The sequence below is a fragment of the Phyllopteryx taeniolatus genome, unplaced genomic scaffold, assembly GCF_024500385.1.
Source record: "Phyllopteryx taeniolatus isolate TA_2022b unplaced genomic scaffold, UOR_Ptae_1.2 contig_24, whole genome shotgun sequence".
NCBI lineage: Eukaryota > Metazoa > Chordata > Actinopteri > Syngnathiformes > Syngnathidae > Phyllopteryx > Phyllopteryx taeniolatus.
The window spans coordinates 3,681,982-3,693,148 of NW_026903162.1; the positions used below are offsets into that span (position 1 = coordinate 3,681,982).

At 40.1% G+C, this 11,167-nt stretch overlaps 1 protein-coding gene across 2 annotated transcripts in view; it reads right to left on the reverse strand.

The window, feature by feature from the left end:
* Positions 1 to 1,900: 1,900 nt before the first annotated feature.
* tdrd12 (tudor domain containing 12) overlaps positions 1,901 to 11,167 on the reverse strand; it is a 47,084-nt gene continuing 37,817 nt past the window's right edge. For both annotated transcript variants that reach the window (XM_061764988.1, XM_061764989.1), the window contains 6 exons: positions 11,099 to 11,157; positions 10,951 to 11,017; positions 6,946 to 7,059; positions 5,857 to 6,010; positions 5,720 to 5,783; positions 1,901 to 4,323 (listed from right to left, as the gene is read on the reverse strand). In XM_061764988.1, coding sequence (XP_061620972.1) covers positions 4,241 to 4,323; positions 5,720 to 5,783; positions 5,857 to 6,010; positions 6,946 to 7,059; positions 10,951 to 11,017; positions 11,099 to 11,157 — 541 coding nt within the window. In that variant the 3' untranslated portion in view covers positions 1,901 to 4,240. The remainder of the gene's footprint in view (positions 4,324 to 5,719; positions 5,784 to 5,856; positions 6,011 to 6,945; positions 7,060 to 10,950; positions 11,018 to 11,098; positions 11,158 to 11,167) is intronic.

Here is an 11,167-nt window from a genome sequence, read left to right on the forward strand (position 1 = left end):
GTCGGAAAAGGGCGGCGTGCCCTCTCCGGGTCGGGGATGAAATCCTGCCCCAAGTGGAGGAGTTTAAGTAGATTGGGATCTACTTCACGAGTTAGGGAAGAATGGAACGGGAGATCGACAGGCGGATCGGTGCAGCGTCTGCAGTGATGCGGACATTGTATTGATCCATTGTGATAAAGAAGGAGCTAAGCCGAAAGGCGAAGCTCTCGATTTATCGGTCGATCTACAGTCCTACCCTCACCTATGGTCACAAGCTGTGGGTCGTGACCGAAAGAACGAGATCCTGGATACAAGCGGCCGAAATGAGTTTCCTCTGCAGGGTGTCCGGGTTCTCCCTTAGAGATAGGGTGAGAAGCTCTGTCATCCGGGAGGATCTCAGACTACAGCCGCTGCTCCTCCACATCGAGAGGAGCCAGATGAGGTGGCTGGGGCATCTGATTCGGATGCCTCCCTGGTGAGGTGTTCCGGGCATGTCCCACCGGGAGGAGACCCCGGAGAGACTACGTCCTTCGGCTGGCCTGGGATCCCCCCGGAGGAGCTGGATGGAGTGGTTGGGGAGAGGGAATTCTAGGCGTCCCTGCTAAAGCTATTGCCCCCGCGACCTCGGATCAGCGGTAGAAAATGGATGGATTGGACCTGTGGGATGTGATGAGCATTCCTCAACTTTTCTCAGTCTTTTTTGGAATCTGTTGCAGCCATAACATTCTAAGTTAATGATTATTTGCTAAAATCAAGTTTATCAGTTTGAAAATTAAATGTCTTTGTAGTGTATTCAATTAAATATAGGTTGAACATGATTTGCAAGTCATTGTATTCTGTTTTTATTTGTTTAACACAAGGTCCCAACTTCATTGGAATTGGGGTTGTACATGTGGCAACAATCTCCTGTCTTCTTCATATGTCTGGGGCTTATCTTACAAACAAAATAAAAACACTTGAAATCTGCCAAACGCATGTGGGAAAATGTATTAAGGTCCGATGACACCAATGTTAAACTTTTTTGCCGTTACTCCAACAGCTATGTTTGGAGCGAACAAAACACTGCCAAGCCAGGACGAAAGAGTGCGGAAAAGAATGTCCGAAGTTTGGCATCATTTCACACTTAAAAAAGAAGAGAGAGTGCATTGTGTAGTACAACAGCACATTCAAGATCGCCAACACAAGGTATCGATGCTAATTTATTGCAGCGAAAATGTATAACGTATATAGTTTTATCAAAGGAATTGGAATTAGTGCAAGGATGGATTACATGATTAAACAAGCTAGTTTTTAATAGACCAAAGACCTAAGAGTATTGTTTTCAGGTCTAATAACAAACTAAACTGAATCTACATACTATATATCCAAAGAACCTTTTAAACAAGTTGACAAGGTTAAACTTATATGCTCAGACCATGATTCAATATGGAATGAAATAGCACTCGATATCTGCCAGGAATTCTTTTTTTATTTCATTAACTTAAAAAGAAACAAAAGTTACACTTATTAATGTCAAGTTATTGCTTTGTTTTATTTTACTTTTTTCAAATTATTTATTTGATTTTATTATTATCTATGTGATACTTTGCATCTGAGAGGTGCTGCTTGAGGATCAAAATAATTTTTTTGATTTTCTAACTTTCTTTTCACACCGTATCAGATTAACAACTGGTGAGTTTTGTGTTAGTTTACTTTTGTTCAACTATGTAGCATGTAGTTTGGGTAACGAGTGAATCGATGAATCAAGTGTAACTACTGTACTGATGTATGATACAGATTTATGTATTGTTGATTAAATGTGGACCCCAGGAAGATAATCAAACCCCGATGACATAAGCTAATGGGGATCCTTTTTAAATAAATATAGCCTGCCACTGCTAGTTTGAACGAATTGTAATGCCCCCAAAAGTGTTCAAGGATAGAGGTTTCAATCGCTTTATTGAACAAACGGTAACTAAATATACATGTAATAAACACATTCATAAACTAGCTGCTACGGCCACAACTGACGCCCACGCACTCAACTCGCGTATTGTTTTATTCAATGTACGGTGCCACAAAAAAAGAATTTGCCCCCCCTTCTCAAATTCTTTTTTGCATAGTACCAACACTTTAACGTTACGATGATCAAACAAATGTAAATATCGGACAAAGATAACCATACAATGCAGTTTTTTAATTATCATTTTAGGATAGAAAAAATATTCTAATCTACCTGGCCGTGGGTGAAAAAAATAATTGACCCCCTTGTTAAATCATGAATTATCTGTGGCTAATCACTTTTTATTTTATTTTAAAGATGAGTTCATTTTCACTGACCACACCCAAGCCTGATGACCTCCAGATTTGTTCAATCAAGAAATCTAACTAGAATCTGACAAAATTAAGTTGGGGAAAAAATTAAAATAATAAATCCTCAAAAAAAAATGGCAACAAAATGCCACAGCCCAAAGAAATTCAAGAACCGATGAGAAATAAAATAATTGACATCAGTCTGGAAATCGTTACAAAGTCATTTCTAAAGCTTTAGCACTCCAGCAAACCACAGTGAGAACAGATATCCACAAACATGGAACAGTGGTGAACCTTCCCAAGAGTGGCCAGCCTACAAAAATGACTCCAAGAGCACAGGAAACATCTGATTGTTTCCCCAAGACTTTTCAAGGAATATTCTATGGACTGACGAGACAAAAGTTGAACTTTTTGGAAGGTGTGTGTCTCGCGACATCTGGCGTAAATGTAACACAGCAGTTCAGAAAAATAACATCATACCAACATTCAAACATGGTGGGGGGTAGTATGATGGTCTGGGGCTGCTTTTCACTTTCAGGACTTGGACGACTTACTGTGATTGATGGAACCATTAATTCTGCTCTTTACCAGAAAATCCTGAAGGAGAATGTTTGGTCAACAGTTGGTGACCACACGCTGAAGCGCACTTGGCTTCAGCTGCAGAACAACGATCCAAAACACAACAGCAAGTCAACTTATGAATGGCTCGGAGGGAGAAGGTTATGGAGTGGCCTAGTCAAAGTCCGGACTTGAATCCGATTGAAATGCGGTGGCATGACCTTAAAAAGGCTGCTCATGCTTGAAAACCGTCCAGTATTGCTGGATTACAACAATTCTGCAAAGCAAAGTGGGCTGAAATATCTCCACAGAGATCTTCAAGACTCATTGCCAGTAATAGAAAACTGAAGAGGGTGGCCCAACCAGTTTTTAGGTTTAGGGGGCCATTACTTTTTCACACAGAGCCAAGTAGCTTTTGAATAGTTGTTTTTTTTCTTTCCTTAATAAATAAAATCCCCATTCAAAAACTGGGCTACCCTCAGGAGCAAAAACTGAAATCAAGCGTTTTCTCAAACTGCCAATGAGTCTTTCACATCTCTGTGGAAATAGGTCACAAAATGATGGCCGAACATTCTACTTCAGGATTTTCTGGTGAAGAATTATGGTTCCATCAATCACAGCAAGTCGTTCAGGTCCTGAAGGAGTAAGCAGCCCCAGACCATCACACTACGGCCACCATGTTTGAATGTTGATACTGTAGGTTCTTTTTCTGAAATGCTGTGTTACATTTTTGCCAGATGTCTCGAGACACACACCTTCCAAAAAGTTCAACTTTCGTCTCATCAGTCTACAGAATATTCCCCGTAAGTTTTGGGAATCATTCAGATGTTTCTTTATTTTTTTTTTTTTGCAAAAGATGAGCACTGTGGCATTTGTTGCAGTTTTTTGAGAACTTTTTCCAACTTCCTTTTTTCAGACGGGTTCTATTTAAATGTGTTTAGCCACATTCATGATTTAATAAGGGTGGTAAATACTTTTTCTACACGAGGCCAGGTGGCTTTGAAGAGGTTTTTTTTCTTAATAAATGAAATCATTTAAAAAGCTGCATTTTATGTTTGTTTGACATCTTAAAGTGGGGAAACTATGCAAAAAATAATAATTTGAGAAGGGGGCAAATACCTTTTCACGGAACTGTATATATAAATTAGAGGTTTCTGTGGAAAATGTTCCTTATATATGGTCAATTTTGGAACTAGCCAATTGCGTTGCATAATGACGATGTCAAGCTGGGTTAATTTATGGGACCCTCGTGGGTCACGGTCCAGATTTTGTTTTTTACGGCTTTGGTCACATCTCTACAATGTTCTTCAGTCTTTTGGAGGACTTCTAGAATCCAAACCTCTTGTTGTGACACAAGCACTGTCACAAAGGGCTTGGTGGATGTCTCCTTGCAGCATAAAATTGACAATCTTCAGCATGTGGAGTCGCTGTCGGTGCTGCTGTCTCTGTCGACAAAGTGGTAGTCTCCTCCCGTGTCGCCCACAAACGCGACACCTAAACAACAAAGCAGTGTCCCGTGTGCCGAGGTTGCTCAGGGCACATAGATGAAGTACACACGTACACAAACACACACACTCATTCTGAGCACTCGTCAATTAACAATTACAGCAAACGCTGACATTCACATCATGACTTAATGCGAATATTTGCAGCTGAAAGGCCCTGCGTACATTGAGCGACGGTGCTCAATCATTGCCAACAGCCTGTAAAAATGTTCTTAGTCTCTCCTTTATTCTCCCGTTTACTTTCTTTGTGGCAATACGATTCTTCCTCGACAATCACGCCATGCTTTTGGAGTTGTATACAAATAATACAATACAGTATACGTATATTGTATGTGGAGCCACAAAACCCGACTTATGGTGGTTATTTTTCCGTCAGTAGATGTGTGGTGCTAAAAATCTGATAATTGTTTCCTTTATTTTTTTGTTTTCCTTCCCTGTTCTGCTCTCCATTTCAGCCCCTCCAACGCGCAACCATCGCAGCCGGCGCCTGTCCCCCGGTACTATCATTGTGAAGCACATTTCGCCAAAGCGTTGGATTGTTGGCCTACTGGGGAAATATAAGCCGAAAGAGGACGTTGATGAAAAGAAGGTTTATGCTGGTCGTCCGCTCCCACTGATTGGCTATTTCATCTACGATTACATCATAAATTATGAATATAGTATGAATAAGTGTTGTTGTAAAAGACAACACATATACTTTATAGGCTATTTTTAAGGCTTGGCAGCGGCTGAGACTCGCTTGTTTAAAACCTGGAAATGACATGTTGCTGTTCCGCTGAGTTGAGCGGGTGGGCACCAACAACAAAGTGGGTACCAACCACGAAGTCGGCAGGAACTTTGAACATTAATTGCCAAAACTACATTACTATGTCAGCGATTTCAAATCCACCCATTTTGCAAGCCTCGTGCCGTTTATTAAATTTTGCATTCCATCGACAAATCACAGATGTCAAACTTGAACCGTGTCATGCATAAAACAGTAAAAAATGGATTCTGATGGAGGGGAACCTTTAACAGCATTGACTTGCATCAACTTCCAAAGAAAATAGAAATAGTGTATGTGAACACGATCATTAACAATTTATCATCATCAAATGACCTGTCCAATTTTATGTATTGGCTGATCCACGTCTATTGCCAGCTCTCTCACAATCTTTTCTCACGTGACATTGTACAGGTTAGGCACAGCCACTGCTGCAAAATATTAGCGGCTCAAAGCACAGAAGTTTCCATCTTGTGGATAAATTACGACTTTTGCTTTTATCAAACGAGAAAGAATATGAAAATAATTCCGCTCAAAGAAAATTATTATTATTAAATTCAAATTAATGGATAAAATCAGTTAATCACCCAGGCCTACTGAAGAGTGTTTGTAATGTGCTTACTATGAGTTGACACGTTGTCTTCCTCCTCCTCCAGGTGCTCCATATCGTAACTCACAAAAATGTTCTGTGGGGGAAAATCACAATGGGCTCAACATGTTGCTTTGATGGGAATGCGAGGGGTTGACATCAATGAGCACCTTGCTCCTGAGAAGCGTGGGCCAGTAGCCGCACTCTCGTTTGACCAGTGTGAGGACAGGCTCGCTGGACTTCAACTCGCAGCGGCAGCGCTCGGCCAACACGCCCGCGTAGAGATCCAGATCTGCTCTGTAGCGGCGACCATCCACGTTTCCACTGAACACACACACATCAAGGCTTATAATGTACGCTGCTCGCTCTTTATGAACCTTGTTGTCACTTCAATCATTTTTTTTCACTGTTATAGTGGGTAACTTTGAATATACTGTACTACATTGTGTTCTCAATAAGACGTCTCATATTACATATGTTCTACATATTAGCACAGCAAGCGAGCAGTCATGAATGAAAAATACAGTAATAATCATGTGATGTTAAACGATTGAATCAAGGTTTTATTACAAGCTTGAGAAAAACGTTGACAACCAAGACAAACTAAAAGTGAGAAACATTCTTGAAAAAGATGACAGCTCAACAGTCTGTTACAGGTATATGGCCAATTTAAAATGTAAGAACAAAAAATGCTTTTTTCCAACTATGCCAGTCATCCTTATTTCAATATACAGTGGTACCTTGACAAGTTTATTTTTGTTCTGTGTCCAATTTTGAATAGAATTTCCTCAAATATCAAATCGCTTTTGCCTGTTGAAACGATTTGAAATGCCATTAATCTGTTCCAGACCCCCAAAAAAATTTTAATAAAGAAAAATAGCTTTGTATTGTATAAATACATGAGTACATATAAATAAATAAAATGAATAAAGCATAAACTACATGATCACATACACACAACATTAACCAAGTGATGGTTCGCGACTGGAAAAACCTAAGTGGGGCACTTGTAAGTGAAGGTGCCACTGTAGCACAAAAGACAAGCAGCTTTTGTAGACAGACTCCGAATGATGAGTCAAGTGTAAAATGATTTGAAAACACAAGCATGATGAGGGCGTGAGCGCTCCCTTCAGACAAAGTGAGCCTTGCTAAACATGTAGCCACTGCCTCCAGTGTACAGAGCTCTGGCCAAAAGGCCCCAGTGGCCGCCGATGGCCGAGTGAGGCACGCGAACAACGGGCAGCGGCGTCCTGACAGACCTGTAGACTGCGCGGTCGGGGTGGAAGTCGCAGCGCTGACGCTGCGGGTCCCTCATCTTCAGCGTGACGCTCAATGATGTGGACGTCTGGTACCAGCGGACCTGAGGGTGCAGACTGACAAACGGCGGCGTCAAGGTGACACATTGACAAGTAACGCAGTGGTTGTCAAACTAATTTGTCCCCCCCCCCCCCCAGACTAACAAGTTTAATTCTTTCCATGACCAAGCTTGTAACTAAATTTTTCATATATTAAATCCATTCTCCCCATTGAAATGAGTTTCAATACATAAATTCATTCCGGAAACAAAGCACACATTTTTTGTTACATTTTATTAATTAAGAAAAATATCAATGTATTGTATAGAAAACATAATGAAACATAATAAAGGTGAATGTAAAAAAATTAATAAAATAGGTTTTATAAGTGTAATTACTAGTGATGCACCGAAATGAAAATTCTTGGCCCAAACCGAAACCAAAAATGAGGAAACCAAGGCACAAAAACTTAAAAAAGAACTTTTTATGCCAGGTATAAGTAAAATTGCATTTATGGCATAACTCGGTACTAACCTCTCTAAGTCCTATCACAATATTTTTTTCATATGAGTCGATATTAATATATATCACGATATGAAACTTAAATCTTCCCAGTTACCCGTATACTTTTGATTGAAATGTTTATTTTCTGTCAAAGGTTTAACATGACATGGCACATTCATAGATCATTTCACACTTGAAACTACGTGAGTCCCAGGATGCACGTCTAGAAACAGTGAGTCCCAGCCCTAGAACAATGATTCCCTGCAACTTATCATCACGGAATACATATACAGTAATCCTCCGCTATATCACAGATCTTGCTTTGCTGTCCCACTATACTGCAGATTATTACAGTTGTTACTATATTTTTTTATATTGTTTTGACAATATTTTTGTGGTATCCAGTGCACGCTCTCTCTCTCTCTCTCTCTCTCCCTGTCTCTCAATATATTTCCGTAATTTGTCATGTATAATGCAGACCCAGATAATGCTGAGTATTTAGGAGAAGCACCCTTTTGACACAAGATAGCCATGAGTCTTTTTGGGACTGATGCAACAAGTTTTTCACACCTGGATTTGGGGATCGTCTGCCGTTCCTCCTTGCAGATTCTCTCCAGTTCTGTCAGGTTGGATGGTGAACGTTGGTGGGCAGCCATTTTCAGGTCTTTCCAGAAATGCTCAATTGGGTTTAAGTCAGGGCTCTGTCTGGACCATTCAAAAACAGTCACGGAGTTGTTCTGAAGCCACTCCTTCGGTAATTTAGCTGTGTGCTCATTGTCTTTTTTGAAGGTGAACCGTCACCCCTGTCAGAGGTTCTGAGCATTCTGGAGAAGGTTTTCGTCCAGGATATCCTTACTTGTACTTGGCCGCATTCATCTTGTCTTCGATTGCAACCAGTCTCCCTGTCCCTGCAGCTGAAAAACACACCCACAGCATGATGCTGCCACCACCACACTTCACTGTTGGGACTGTATTGGACAGGTGATGAGCTCTGCTTGGTTTTCTCCACACATGCCACATAGAATTAAGGCCAACAATTTCCATCTTGGTCTCATCAGACCAGAGAATCTTATTTCTCACCATCTTGGGAGTCCTTCAGGTCTTTTTTTTTTTTTTTAGCAAACTCCATGCGGGGTTTCACGTGTCTTGCACTGAGGAGAGGCTTCCGTCGAGCTACTCTGCCATAAAGACCCGACTGGTGGAGGGCTGCAGTGATGGGTGACTTTCTAGAACTTTCTCCCGTTCTGATCGTCCCAAACATCTTCCATTTCAGGATTATGGAGGCCACTGTGCTCTTAGGAACCTTAAGTGCAGCAGAAATTTTTTTGTAACCATGGTCAGATCTGTGCCTTGTCACAGTTCTGTCTCTGAGCTCTTCAGGCAGTTCCTTTGACCTCATGATTCTCGTTTTCTCTGACCTGCACTGTGTGCTGTAAAGTCTTATACACAGGCTGTAAAGTCTTATATAGACAGGCTTTCCTAATCATGTCCAATCAGTATAATCAAACACAGCTGGACTCCAATGAAGGTGTAGAACCATCTTAAGGATGATCAGAAGAAATGGACAGCACCCGAGTTAAATATATGAGTGTCACAGCAAAGGGTCTGAATACTTATGTCTGTGTGATATTTCAGTTTTTCTTTTTTAATAAATCAGCAAAAATCTCAACAATTCCATTGTTTCTGTCAATATGGGGTGCTGTGTGTACATTAATGAGGAAAAAATTGTAACTTAAATCATTTTAACAAATGGCTGCAATATAACAAAGTGAAAAAATTTAATGGGGTCTGACAAATTTCCATACCCACTGTAATTATTCTGAAGTTAAGCACTTTATTTGAACACATAATACTTTGTTTACTTGCTCTTATTTTGAAATACTTTTGTTTACTTGCTCTTATTTTGAAATTCACAGCCCTACTTGTATTTAGTAAATGAGAAAACACACAGTTGTGCTCATATTTTTGATTACCCAGGCAGAATTTTGTAAGATGTGTACAATTCTTTAAAGAAAACAAAAATAAACTGTCCAGCATTTCAGATAAGCATTATCATTAAACAAAACAGAACCATAAAGAACTTAAACGATGGTTGATTTAATATTTCACAAATTCTGCCTGGGTATGTTAACTTATGAGCACAATTGTACATATACGCAGTAATATGTACGCCTGTCATATTGGAATGAACGTGTCGGCTACACCTCATACTAGAATGAAAGTGTACAGCTTTTTCATAACCTCTCGATGGGGGCATACATTTATAAAATGTGAAAGTCTTTCATTTTCCCTTATACATTGATTGATCTTACTTTATACATCCTCGCTCATTCTTGTGCATCTCAGACACAGGACACACGTCAAACGAGATCCCTGCACATTATACTGTACAACTGTGTAAGACAAATACAACGTACATATTCATAAACATGAATAATCTATTCATGCAAAAGCTTTCAAGTTTTCCATTTCCTGGCATTAATTTAATTATTCACTTGAATCCCATATTTTCAAATGCGCTTACTGGTAGCATGTTTTTTGCAAAACAATCTCTTTGTTGTTTTCCGAGGGGGGTGGGGTACATGATGACATCGTTCACAAGAAAGGCCTGTAAATTTTGGCAGTGTCGAGTTATTTTGGTTTGGTAATGTCTCACAAGAAACTAATCTCCCACAGTTGCAGCAGTAGGCTACAAACATTAGCGCTTGTTGCACATTGCTTAATTAATATACTCTGTGTGTCAACCCAACTTTATATGGTTCTATTCACGCCACATGATTGGTTCAGCGTGGAGCAACTTGCCTTCATATTGGCTGTTCATAATGTCTGTCAAAACGTATGAACGCAAGCTATCCAAGTCTACTGGCCAGCTATCAAATGTTCATCAAGGAAGAGCTATTTTGAGATATGCATCTTTATTGTTTTATGACCGCCGAGGCCTGATTAAGCCATATTTTGATGGACTGTCATAACTGCTTAACAGCGAGACTGAGAAGCCCACGGAGCACGCCACTTTGTTGTCGGTGGCCCCTCCAAGCTTTATCCAGAGAATTGCATCCTGTTTTGGCCACTTTGTTTCGCCGACAAAAGTCTTTCAGCCCAAAACCAAAAATACACTTTTGTGACATTTTTGGCCAAACATTTTCGGTGCATCCCGAGTAATTACTGTACGTACTGAAGTATTTGTACTTCAGAAGTAAATTGGATCGAGCATCAGCTTGTAATGTTAAAAATAAAAAATTAAATTAAAAAAAGGAGATGATGACTAAGCCTGTAATTGGTTTAGTATATTTGTTGGTCGGCTTGTAGGTACACAATAAAAAAAAAAAAAAATAAATAAATAAAAGACATTTATTGCAACTTATTTCACAAACCCCTGAGTTATAGCTCACAGTTGTCCCGTGACCGCAGTTTGAGAACTACTGTACTGGCATACATACCTCTTTGTCATCATTACTAGCATACCTCTTTGTCATGTCTCCATGGCAAGTGATGAGCAGCTCATTGTTTTGATCGTCACCAGCGGGATCACCTGAACACATCACAAACGAACATCAACTCACTATTTCTGTTTCTGTTACAGCCACCATGTCAACAACGTGCAACTTTTTACCGTCTTTGAAGGTGTTAAGATGAGGAGGCTGCTTAATTGTTGGGTTGGTTTCAGTTCCGCTGCTCAGTC